General features: G+C 35.0%; 1 protein-coding gene across 1 annotated transcript in view; it reads right to left on the bottom strand.

The window, feature by feature from the left end:
- PALLD (palladin, cytoskeletal associated protein) overlaps positions 1-13,974 on the bottom strand; it is a gene marked incomplete at both ends in the record, with an annotated part of 195,703 nt that overhangs the window by 111,935 nt on the left and 69,794 nt on the right. The window contains 5 exons of the mRNA XM_081999758.1: positions 7,610-7,633; positions 7,954-8,095; positions 10,209-10,283; positions 11,239-11,344; positions 11,887-11,953. Of these exons, the coding sequence (XP_081855884.1) occupies positions 7,610-7,633; positions 7,954-8,095; positions 10,209-10,283; positions 11,239-11,344; positions 11,887-11,953 (414 nt within the window). The remainder of the gene's footprint in view (positions 1-7,609; positions 7,634-7,953; positions 8,096-10,208; positions 10,284-11,238; positions 11,345-11,886; positions 11,954-13,974) is intronic.

Here is a 13,974-nt window from a genome sequence, read left to right as displayed (position 1 = left end):
TCTTTCCCTGAAGTTTTCTGTATTTAAAGCAATATTTCAGATCAAATCCTATTCCCAGTAAAACCAGAAAGTATTTTGTCATCACTTCCAATTAACTTTTCTGCTTAAACTGACCAGAATTAAAAACTCTGGATGCATAAACATTTGCCTTATGCAGAGCTTGGGAAGATGACTTCTGTCTCTGTCTGCACAGCAGTGAGAATGGGTAAGTTGGAAATATAGGACAAATAGCATCCCCAGAAACTCTTCAGAATGCTGTGACACAGACATATTCTGTGCTGTTTGAAATCTGCTCATTCTACTTTGATATGCCATAGTATATGCTTTGATTATACCAGGGCCTCAAGTCAGAAAACTTGTATGAAGGCTGCACTGTTCATGTTTCAGCTTCAGTCTTACAGTAATGTTTTCTAAATCAATTCCATTCATTTATAATGGGCACATTTAATTATCTTCTTCAAAAGAAGTCACTTATTTTCTACTTGTAATGATATTTAATCTTTTAAAAAACTCACAGCATAGCTAATCTAAATAATCCTAATATTTATATAACATACCTTGATAATACCTCTATAATTTAAGATCTGGACAATATTATATTGTGGGTTTCCTTAATTAATTAGGAGTTTCTTTTGCTTATGCTCATTTTCTAGTCTCAAAACCAAAGGAGGAAGTTTTACAAAATTCAGTTTCATTAACAAAAAAAAAAAAAGTGTGTGTGGGGGGAGGCATTGCACATTTTGGGCATTTACATGGAATCCCACATATTATCACAAAATCAATGGCATATAGCTAAAAAACAAACTGAAAAATGAGAAAAAATATTTCAGACTCCAATAACTTTCACAAGTAAATTATTCTGTAGAAGAGGTTCAGTAAGGTAAGCTTTACTACTTTTAGTTCAAAGAAGGAAAACAATTTCTAACAGTTCTTTTTTGGTTTTTTTTTTTTTTCTTTCCTAATTTTCGTTGTGGAATGGTGGACCATTTAGACAGTTAACAAAAAAAAAAGATTACGGAATTTTTCCAATTATAAAGGACAAAGTATCCAAAACCCTCCTGTACTGTAAATGGGCTAAAAATGAATGACTGACTAAATATTTGGCACAGAGTTGTTTTTCAGACAGCAGAACATGCTTTTTTTTTTTGGCAACATAAACCAGTCATTCTGTGTAGCTGCAAAAGGCATGTCTGGTAATACTGTAGCACGTTGGATCTTATCTGACCGAGATGAAGATTAATGACTCATGAAGGGTCTTATCAGGAAAGCAATGGGTAACACAAGCTAGTTTTTGAACTACTGAGATCAGCTTTTTTTAGAGTGTTGGTGTGTCGTAAGCAGTTGAAGCTATATTGTTAGCCACACGTGCATACTCCTGGACTGAACTGACTCTGGGGATGCAATCCGATACATGCAGCATACTAGTTTCCTGTTCATTTAACAGCAGAATTCTGAAAGCTGGGTATTTCAGGACTGCCAAAGAAAATCACTCCCACCATGCTGAGAACTGCTGTTTGAATGAGGGCAAAGGTACTACAAAATATAACAACCAGCAGAATTCCTATTTTCTAAACAGCAGAGCTAATTAACGCATAATGTTCTTTCAGTTTTTTAAGCATGTAAAATGATCACATGAGAAGAGCTGCTCTTCACTGTTCAATGATAAAAGAATTGTAATGGATTCCACCATGATGTGGTTTGTTTACTGAAGCAAATATTTGAAAATTATACATGGTAAATTGCAGTAATTATTGTAAAAGAAATTGAAAGTAAGTTAGTGATAAAATAATCAAGAGTTTAAAACTCAGTCTTCTCAGCTGGATGAGCAAAGTACAACACATTTGTGATCAATTATGAGAAAACTGGCTAAACTGAAAACATAAAACAAACCTAAGAACTAATCAAAAGTCAGCTTGGGCAAAAATCATGTGTGAGCAACACATTGCCATTGTCTTCATTCATTTTGCTCCCCACAACCAAGAATCACTGACTTCCAGGTCCTTGCTAAAAGGCTTACTACTATGGAAAACATAGAAATAAAATACTAACTTGACAAAAGAAACGTTCTTTAAATATTTTCATAACACACTCTGGATGCATAGTGCTCCGAGTATTTTTCTAGCTTTACATCCTGACTTATGTAATTACTTTTCTTTCTGTTACTGTGCTAAGTAGAATCTGATGATCTGAAGTAAGTAACGTCTGTTCTACTTCCCGGCAATCATCAGCTGACAAATAATTTCATCACAAAAATGCATTCCAGAAAGCAGTTCTGAAATGCTGTTCTCAGGGCCTTAAAACATATTTAACACTTGACTAAATGAATACAAAAGCATTCTGTTCACTGGAACATGTAAAATGCTTAGGCATGCAAGTACTTGACTATTTTGTCAGTTATTTAGAAAGAAAGATTACATTTTACAGAGTAATCCTTTCCCTTTATGGTTCATGAGTCCATTAGGAAGATTAATCTTTGGTAAGACAGAAAACTGTTGCATTTAACAAATTTAATCACTGGCAATGTGTTTACTTCAGAATGTTTCTATGTATTATATTAAAGGTAGAGTAGTTCTTATATCTGCACCTTCATCTCCAAATGTGATCATTACCTTCCTCCACTGTAATGTACATGCAGTCCTGGGAAGTAAGTACAGTCTTTTTTTGGTAGTTGTTCATTATGATGCAATGAACAGAGCTATTTCTATAGATGTAGGTTCAAAGCCAAAAGTTTTCTGCTACACAAAGACAGTGGGCAGAGTGGTGTGTTCCTGGTAAAAATCCAACCAAACGCAACCCTGCCATCTTGCAGACAACTTGTCTCGGAATTCTCCCTCTTGTTCCCCTAGAGATCAGATGTTTAACTACGGTTTAACAACAAAGCAATAGGCCCATCAGGTAACTTCCTCTCATGTAGGTATCTGTGAATCTTTTACATGAAGTGTGAAAATAGAGAAGAACTGAATATGCAGAGTAGCATAACAGATTGTAGTATTGCAGACCTGTAGATGCCTTAACTTGCAATAGCACAAGGAAAAAAGTATTTAATTTACCTGTTTCTGATGATCACTATTGTATACACCTTTACCCACTCAGGCAGCAGTTCTGGCTTATTTAATAGGCTTTATGACACTTAAATGAAGAGAGAAGTTTTTAAAAGATATACAGAACTGACTATGTTTGAAGATATCTCAAAATACTGAGAAGAAAACTGGACAACAGCAAATGTGATTGTGGGCAATATAATGCAGTTTTAGGCTACAGAACCTCGGTTATAGCATATGTAATCAATACTCAAGACAGCTGCTATCTTGCCAGTTCAGGTACAATAGGAATACTTCTATGGCAGCATGGACTTTAGTCCCTAAAGCAGTGCTCAGGCTTAAGGAGAAATTAAGCCATTTATCAAGGTCAAGGAAAAGTTTATGCTAAAGCTTACACTATGGCAGTTATGATGCTGTGGATGCCTAAGACAGCTAGTTTGAAGTTGTCAGGTGTTATCATCGAAGCTGAAATCAACATATTCAGCAATGTAACTGTGATGATTAATCTACTCCAATAAGCTTTAAATATTTACAATTCAAGAGGAATAGCAGTATTTTATGTTTTTTAAAATCACACAGTACAAAAAAGATTTGTAGAGGTTTTACTTTGAATTTGGAAGCATCAACAAGCAAGGACCATCACAGCAGTTAGACTTAAGATGGGGTCACTGTCAGTACAAGAATTCTGTAGGCACCTTGGGAGCACAGAGTACAACTGAAAATGTAACTGGCAGGCAGTAGTGCGTATGTTGATCAGACCACCTTTAATGAAGGATAATTTTAACTTATATTCAGTTTTTCTCTTCATTTGGCATCTTGAGCTATAGCTCATTGGAGATTGCTCTCTTCAAGCCCTTTGCTGCTCAGGAGTGAAAAGAGGCAGCCAGACTCAGTCATAATTCTTTTGTTTTCACTAAAAAAAATGCCAGGATCCAACATGCATGCTGACCTACTGAAGTTTCTGTGTTTTGAATTTCATCAGCTATCAGAAAGGTGAGTTTCTTGGTGTGGGGAGGCAGCAAAGATTTCTGTAACATTTGCCAAATATTTTCATTTGCAAACATTATGCAAAAATTGGAGGGGGAGGGGCATTTCTAAGGGATTTATTTACTAGAGTTGAAACTCTGGAATACAGCAGCCAAATAGGGAACAAGAACACACAATCCAAGAGAAGTGATGACTATCTTTTGAGATGTTTTTTGTGAACATACACCGCACTGTCCTTAGGAAAAAAAAAGCATGTACATGTGGCAATTCCCTGGCAATTTAAGAAAAATTACTTCATACAGCTTTCTTCTTACATGCCGTTAGACAATTGTTTAAATGTAATTCAATACAGTTTGTGGCTGCCTCCAGACAGCTGAGTAATGGTCAAAATATCAACAGCTGGCAAATGACTCCATGGGATTTTTCATTCTCAGGCAGCCTGTTCTTTGAAGGGTTCAATCAGTATAAAGTCAAAACGTCCAAGAAAGAAGTACAGAGCAGGTAATTTGACAAACTGTGATGTTGGCTTTAAGTAATCTGACTAGCTATTAATTCACAAAGCAGTCTGGAGAGATTTGTGATGCAACCTCATTTCTGTCTAGACAGAAAAAGGAGTGCAAAACACATTAGGGTAGATAGAATGTACCCCCCAAAAATAGCCAAAAAACCCTCCTTGCTTCTTAATTTCTTACCTGTGTGAGTTCATGGAACATTTTTCTTTTAAATCATTAGTACTGACCTAGCAAAAGATAACCAACGTTTTTGAGCACTATAAAGTGTTATTGACCGCTAGACTTTGGTTGACAACCAGCAATTAAAGTCACACTGCAACTTGCTACAATTTATGTAAAATTCCAGAGTCAATTCCTACATAAATAAGCCAGTAAGTGTACTGTCATTAATTTTAGTGGAGCATAAGACACTGCACATTATTTAATAGGGTTTAGGAGGAACTGATACATGCACAAATCTTACAGGGATAGTACCCAGCTCAATGAATTCAGGGTAGCAAAAAGATGCTTATAAATATATATTACAACAGAATTACAAGAATGAAAAAAAAGAAAAAAGATAGACTGCTGTCAAGCATTCACTACTGTTACGTCCATTAAATCACAACAATACAGATACCAAAATAGTATTTTGAGATGCCTTCCTACTCTTGCCTTGCCACCTACCTTGAGAGTGGTATGAGATATCCTGATATTAAGAAACTTCTCTCTACCTGTAAAAACTCAAGAAATGCACCTTTCATATAAGCATCCATTCCCTAGTACTCTTTAGAAGGCTTCAGGTACCTCCTCCCAGGGTCTGCAAGCTAACAAGACATGGGAATGAGAGCATTCAGCACCATCAACATGACAGTGCATGTATGTAAGAGGGCTGGCAAAGTGATGTTCCTTTTGGACTCAAAATCCCATCTTCTATTTCCCATTTCAGATAGTAGTTATGGAAGGAAATGGTTAGCTTTGTGAACTATCATTAATATCGTTACTTATTCCACAGTAATATTTGTCAGATAGCCTATATGAACCTTGCAACTAACGATACTGAAAATTACTTAGTTGTCCATGAAAAAACAAAATCTTCTAGCAAGAGGCATAATAGACGATTTCCTTTGCACTCAACTATTCCCACAATGGAATTTGAACCTTTTGTCTCAAGCAAACAAGTGCTTCTGAGTTTTGACAGAACAGTTTCAAATTATATATTAAAAAGAAAAACCCTAAGATGTGGTAGTAAATTTTGACTTCATAGAAAGTTTTGTGTAAAGTTTCAGTCCTTTCAGACACTTTCCATGATGTTAAAGGAGAGAGTAAATGCAGTTCAAGTGATTTTGTAGAAAAGAAGCTCCTGGTAACAGCTAGATATACTAGATATTATTCTCATAGCATTTGGCAGATTAAATCTAGAAAACATGTTACTACTTGCACAGGAAATCATTTCTCTGGGAAGGGGAAAAAGTCAACCTGTTGATTTGCTTTTTTTTGTTGTGTTTTTTTTTAAAGATGCCAAGAAAACAGCTAAGTTGGGAGACTTATTTTATTGTATATATTGCAGGAGAATGTTCCAAGAAAGATACAGAATTGAGCATATTTCAACACAAACCTATTCTCTTTTATTTCTTTTCATATCCAAAGGCTTGATCGATACTGAAACTTTCCTCAAACTGCTCTGTAACAGTAACTTACAATTTTTAAACCTTAAAGTTTGGGTTATGACTATAAACTACCAATAGCCCATTGTTAGCACTCAGACATGTTGTAATTGCTCATTAGAGGTTAATTTGGTTTTCCAGCACTACTCTTTCCTTCACAGGGCTCACATTTTAAGCCTCCATAAATCAAATCATTTAGTTACATGTATTCTGTGCATCAGCTGTTACTGGAGGTGATGAGCTGCACAACACAATAACATTAACTGTCAGGATAGAGCGCATGTGTGTGTGTGTATGTATATGTATGATGATCACGAAGTGAAATAGCTATATAAGAATTTTATGAAGCAGTAAGAAAATTAGTGAGTAACTGACAAAGAAAAGCAGTAGCTTTTTCCCTCTTCACCTCCTCTTCTCTCCATGAAAACTAAGAGAAAGCTGCATTTCTCCTAGGAAATTTCTCCTTCACTGCTTTTGCCTAATCCATACCCTCGTAGCCACACTGCTACTTTACAAACATCACTCAGCTGCTAAGTCTGTTCTCTCTGCAAAGACTGTCAATGCAACCCCTCAAAGTTTAAAACACACACCCCTCCCCTCCATTACTAAGGTCCTTCAGTTCAGAGACACTCTTTGGGGATACCCAGGTCTTAGACAGAAAACTTTTCTGTTTTGTCTTTCCACTCCATAATTAAAACTCTCTCCAAATTCAAACATATTCAAGCACAACTAGCCACCCTCTTAAAAGCAAGGCTCAGACCGTATCATTGTCTTCTCTTCTACATGTTGTTTGACTTAAAACATTAAAGAAAAGAACAAACATTCTCAGTCTTTTAGCACCCACTTGCTATTCAAGAAACTACCATAGCATATAATGATGTATAATGGGAAAATGGAGCAGCCACAGAAAACCTGTAGCTGGAACAACACTTGTTGCTTCTTGAAATCTAGGACTTCTACCTTGCAAATAGGCTGGAAAAATGTAAAGTGCCCTTCTTTTTGAGGATCAGCTTTTACTTGCATTTAAGACATTTCACATCTACCAAGCTAGACTGGCAAAACTAGCATTTAGTGGTTGGGTGTTATGAAATTCTTATGAGTAAAATCTGGGTAATGGAATTTTGTTGGGATTTGTTCTTTTTACTCAGCAGCATGCAAATTGCTCATTTTCTGAGAATGAAGTTTGCTTCAAAATTTAAGCTGTGAGACTCTCTTTGTTGGTCTAAATGGCAGTTACTGTTTAACTAATAAAGGGACTGATGTAAAGGACAGTGGTAGCATATGGAAGGTGTGATAAAGAAACATTGTCTTTAAGGGGGTTTCGCATTACCAGGGCTCAGCAGAAACACTTTTCTATTTATGGCTTCAGTACAAACTCAAAGAGCTAGTGAATCAAGAGATTAGTTTTTCATATGATTCTTACCAGGTTCAGTTGCGGATCGTGGCTCTGCATATCACATCGTAAGGAGAGGAAACAAACAAGAAAAACAGTATTAGAGATGACATTAATAAACAACAGTATATTGGATGAACAATAATACTGTAGACAAGTACAGAATCTGTGCAGACACATTACAAAATAAGGAAGACTTAAATTGTCTGTTGATAGCAGTAGTTCAACTATTACTTCTAGGCATTGTAATCACTGAAATGTGAGGAAGGGAGGACTCTATCCAAAACTCAATCTTCATTGAGGATTTGACAGACTAATTTCATGATCTTTCCTTACCCTATATCAAAAGTAGCCACTTCAGATTATTGCCTTACTTTTTTGGAGAATTCTGAAGTCTGGAGAATCTTGAATTTCAACGCCCTGTCGAAACCACTTAACATGAATGGGAGGAGGTCCTCTGACCCTGCATTCCAATACCACAACTTGTCCCTCAGATGCTGTGGAGTTTTGTAGCTCCTGAAATAAAACAATCACAGTTCAAATGAACCAGGAGCATTTTACATTCTTAAAAATAGTTTTTTCTTTCCTTTGTATTTCAACCTGATTTTATTGTGTCATTACATTTTTTCAATAGACATTTTCTGTGAGCTGTATTTTCACTCTGATTAAATTTAATCTATCAGCTATATAGTTAAAATGACTGAATAGGTTATTTTCAAATAGATTCTTAACAGGACCAAAGATGGAAAAGGTGTAGAAGCATTTAATTCCTCAGACCATCACAAGCAGATAGTTGCAGTCGGACTTTTCATTTTTCATCCTTCTTCCATAAAGTGAAATTAAAATTCTGCAACTAGCTACACACTGATTGACTTGGTCTTGAAGAAGTAGGTGTGCTGCTTTCATGTCAGCCTCTAGAATGTGGAATTGCTTTTCTTCTGAGTCATTTCTAAGCAACCAGGCAAACTTAGATGACAAATATGATTAGGATATATTAGCTTGTGTATGGATAGCTTCTGAGACAGTATTACGGCTGTAATAAATTCTTACATACATCTGAAAAAAATCAGGAAGAGTCTAAACCTTTGATGAAGAACTACAGAGAGAAAGGAGAAGCACAGTACTTTAAGTAACAGAATTGACAGGAGGCAGCCACTAATTATGCCTTTGTTATCCATCTTAAGATTATACATCAAAGAGCCTTTTTAACTGTAGTGGCTGTCTCATTCCCTTTCCAGTTTATTAATAAGATTTTAGGCCTTGATGCAGCAAAGCACTTGAAGTTAGGTCTAAGATCAGAGTTATCCTTAGCTGCTATTCATAGATCTCTAGTTAATCAAATACTTAAGAATTTTGTTGCATGGAAGCCTAAAATTCTTTGGGTTGTTCCCTGACGTTTGTACAGAAAGAAACTTGCATCAAGATGCTGAGTAAGTGTATTTTTTGTTGTTCATATCTGGTTCATTTCGTCTGTGATTAAAGTTGTTTTGGTTTGGTATGTCTCAACTGACTTAAGCCAGTTAATATTGGATTTCAGGGACATGAGGATTGGGAAGGAACAGTAGAGTTTTGATTGCTTTGGTAGTTTCTGAATGAGGGCTGGATTTCTCCTATTTCCCACTCTTACTAGTAAGTTGCCTGCCTCCCTGCCTTGCAGTAACCACATTCTCTAACCCCTTGCCCCTCCACTATTTGCTCTCCTGTGATACCTGCAGTATCAGTGCAGAATTACGAGGGATAGAATCAGACCTTTCCTGACTTGAGAAAGGGATAGATGGAGCCAGGCCAGACAGTTGTGGAGAACAGGGCTTACTCTTACTTATCTCTATGCAAAACTACTTGCTGTTCCATATTATGTTTTAGTCAACTGTTTTTCAGGAGTAATAACCAGAAACACCTTCTTTTCTTCATTTTGACTTCAACAAATGGTGACTAAACAATAGTTACTGCTATAGAAATGATGGTTTCAAGGCCAAATGAAAATCCTATTTTCAATTAAAGTTTTATTTTAGATACTAGGGAAATGTGTTGTCCTCCTTTTTGCTGTTACCTGATTCCAATTCTAAAGTTTCATTTGGGATGAATGTGAAGATAAATATTGCCTTAAATAATTACTTAAGAATTACAGAATAAATGTTTCCCTTCCAGCAAGTCCATGCCTTACATTTTACTAGACATCTTAATGAAGAATATCTGAACTGCATTTTAACTAACATACCTGCATGGATTTTTTTTTCTAAAACAAAGTAAAAAAGCCTGTGTTATTTGTTCTTATCAGCAGATAAATTATTGTGAATGAGACTTTATCATGACTATGATGTGTAATTGGTGCCTACTTTGTTTCATCGTACAAAGATTTCTCAGTGGAGGAACAGTCATGAGCATAAGACAAACACATATAAATATTTATGTAATTCCCCTAGTGATTTTAATAGGGTGGAGACATAAGAACTTCACTGATGCAGTGGAAAAGTGTTTTCTAAGAAAGTCATTAATACTTAAGAGGATAATTAAAACTTTTATAAAGTTTTAACATGATCAAACATTCCTGCATTAGGATATATAATTTTGATATTTCCTGCTGGAATACTAGAGTATGATTATAAAAATCATGATGGATAAAACATACCTTTGTAAAAATGGGTGCAGAATAGATAGGCTTAGGTCCATCCACACGGTGCAGGTATGAAGTAGGGCTTTGAACCTGCAAAGCAACACAACAATGCTATAAAATGGAAAGAATACTGGTTTCAATAATATGGCATGCATATATCTATCCAATACTGCAAACTCGTAAATGCAGTCTTATTATGGTATTCTCCTTCTAGCACGCTTCTTGAGTCATATCACTATTCCACATCTGTTAGATTTCTGAAATCAAAATGGAAGCTTTAAAGGCTTCTACACTTCCCATGAGAATTTTGTATCCAACTGCCTTACCTTGAAGTATTTTGAGAGTTTGACTCCTGCTAATATCATTCAAGTAAGTCCTTTGCACTAAAGCATTTTTGCCTCTCCTGTTTACTACACCTCTTGACTGATGTAGTGATCAATAAATCCAGGTACCTAAAAGCTTATCAAGGTTAGCCAAAGGAATGGAAAAGAATTTACCATGTACAGCCTAATAGAGATTTTTATTTTACTTGTATTTTATGATTTATATGCAAACTCTAAGTGATTCAGAGTGACATTAAAACTTAGTATAGACTAATGAACATTAACCTTCTACATTTAACTTCTAGACAGTAAAATTTAATTTTCTCTAAAAGGCGCAGAGAAATTACATCAATATTTAGTAATAAAATTTAAAACTTTTGCTAAAAATTATTGTAGGCATTCATTCCTATTACATTCTTTTGTAATTGGACCAAGTTACTATTAAGTGATATACTCTGTAATTTTCATCATCACCAGATCTATCAGTTGCTCACATGCTGTGTTGATACACACTGTGTAAGAATCCGTACGTATATTTACTTTTATGTCCCATTCACTAAATATATACTTAATTTTTTTAAATTGTCATTCTTGATATAACAACGTAAGTTTATAGTTCAATAATATAATTCCTCAAAATGCCAGAGTTTTTCAGGATTTAGAAATTTTGAAATAAAATTTAAAATACTTTTACTAATTTAAAAATTGGTGTCTAAAAATACCTGCTGACTGGGCACAGAGATAGGTTGAATTACGGCTGTGGTGACTCCAGACTTTGGTGTAGAAGATCCTATTGTCAAGGAAACAGAGGTGGTTTTCTTTTGGGCCCTGAAAAAAAATAGAAAACAGCAAGCACTTTATAAGATCTGAAATCAGAGTATGTTAGTTTGTATTTTCTCCATCTTTAAATATGTCATTACCAGCTGAAAAGATCAACATTGGCGCAAGCTTTAGCAGAACACAATCTTTGGCTAATTTACACTTTCACACCCAATAAAAAGTACTGATTTAAGATACACTAGAATGTACTTGGTTTCTTTAATTGCAGGCCTCTTCATGTTTTGTTGGAAGCACAGGGCTAGGTGATTACAAATGAAGGCTTTGTTAACTTAAAATTGCTCCCGAATATGAAAAATTGAGATCAACAAAAGAGTGTTCAGGGTAAGGCCAGACTCCTTTGACAGAAAACGCACATTAATACAATTTACAGTTATAATACTACATATTTATATCACATGGGAGGAGAAAAGAGAAGGCAAGACATACACAGTTATATCCCAGATGTTTATTCAGATCTAAAACCACCAAAGATTTTCCAGTCCCCTTACTAAGAACATTTGCACAGCGCTGGTTCTACTTTGCACACTTACTGTGGCATAGCTCCAGATTTTGATTTGAAAATTAAACTTTCACTCTCTGAATCTGTGGAACTGGCACCTGGAAAAGAAAGTATTTTCAATAATCTCATATTCTTTTACAGATTTATTTCATGTTTACATTCCAAAGAAAAAACTGTGCAACTTTTGCATTTCATTTCAAGAGTTGAGAACACTCTGTAGTAATCTTATGTGATAGAAGAGTGTAACTATGTACTTTAGACAGTTACAGAAATCATAACCATGCCAATTTAATTGCAAACTCTTTTCCCAAGGCTCTTAGCTGTCTTCCTTCATATGGAAGCAAATATGGCCAAAACAGAAAAAAAATTGCTGGCTACTACTACTCTACTGGAAGTGTGTAATTTTATTTACCTGAACATTAAAACTTAATATTTAAGCAAACATATGGCTTATACACAGATAACAAATCTCCAACCTTAAATAAGAGCAAGTCAATATAGCAAGACATTTTCAGAATAAACTTGCTACCCACAATCTCCACAGTTCAGACTATTTACATTAACCTATACATAACATTTATATACTGGTATTTCTTGCCAGTGGAAGTCTTGATATAATGTATGTGTTTTGCAATACCCTGAACTCACTTAAAGAAAAAAAATCCCACAAAAGCATTTATTCCCTTTGTCTTAATTTTTCCTAACAACTGGTACTTCACACAACATTTATTCTAGCCATTTATGCAGTATTCCTTATTCCTCAAAGAATTTGTGCATACATATGCGGAGCTGTATTTGCCATACAAATCATAAGAATTCATAAACAATACGCATAGTATAGCGTAGACTGATTCCAATGAAACAAAGCTTGGACTGAGGCACCTGAGTACCCTGTTTATTTACACAGTTTAGACTACAAAAAATCAAAGCAACAAGTAGCACAGAAAAGGTAAGAAGAGAGAAGCAGTATCAAGTGAGCAAAGTGCATCTGCATGAAAGCATTTCTCTTGAGCAAAGGATAATTCTCTTGAGCTGGGCCTGCTGCACAGAGGAAAGCATGAGGCATCACTGTCATCAAGACTGTTAATATACAAAGCAATGCTTGCGTGACCATCTGGGTTCCTTAAAGATGATAGGGGAGGAGCCTAACAATTTGTACAATTCTCTCTCTTTCAAACTTACATGTTGTAAAACTTCAAGGTAGCACTTGGACATAGTAAGATTTTGCCAGATCTCAAAAAAGGAATTGTTTTATTCACTGTATCTATCTACCTAGCTGCTTCTTTTTTAGTGTTGCTTCTGTGATTATAACTTCACACAGTATTATCTATTTGTACTACAGCTAAGTATTTCTGAAATCATGCTTACTTCTGAAGAGTGAAGAAAGTCTTACTAGAATACATAAGATTCAGAAAAGTCTTGTGGATTTTGCTATTATATCCCAATGTGGGATAACAAAGTTCTGAGAATAAAAAATATAATGAAAGAAAGCATATAAATGCACATCTGTCATGATTCAGCTAATTTATAGTGAAAGGTTTATTGCTTTCTTAATCAAAAGCTATTTAATAATTTTCATATGGTATTATTCAGATTTGGTTTTAGTATTTATTATAATTTGTTTTATGTTTTTAATTAACCATTTAAATTAGTTTTAATGAGTTACAAAACTGATAAAAGAATACATATTACCAAAATGTTTGAAAGACGCATGAATTAAAAGAAAAAAATGAGTATTCAATTAATACAATCATGCCTAAAATACAGTCCTCCACTAAAAATTGACTTCATAATTTTACTCATGGTCAAGGTATTGAGATTCCTCAGAGAAAATAATACTTTAATTATGACTAATTTTGAGTTGAAGAAATATTTTAACAATTACTAGCAGCTGATTCTGGACAAAACCAGTACGACTGACTTTTAACTTTCCTTAAAGTCCGTGTACCAAATATGAAGAATTATAATACATTTACCCATGACTGGAGAAGACTCATTTGGGGCAGCCACATTTAATTGCACCTGAATGAAGTTCAGAACTGAGACTGGGATTACTGCGATCATGAAAATCATTATTGGTATTAGCAGTAAAATCTTTGATTTACGGAGGGTACTACTT

This window comes from Phaethon aethereus (genome assembly GCF_964289735.1).
Source record: "Phaethon aethereus genome assembly, chromosome: 4".
NCBI lineage: Eukaryota > Metazoa > Chordata > Aves > Phaethontiformes > Phaethontidae > Phaethon > Phaethon aethereus.
Note: the sequence above shows the minus strand (reverse complement) of the source record. Positions and strands in the feature narration are given on the sequence as shown.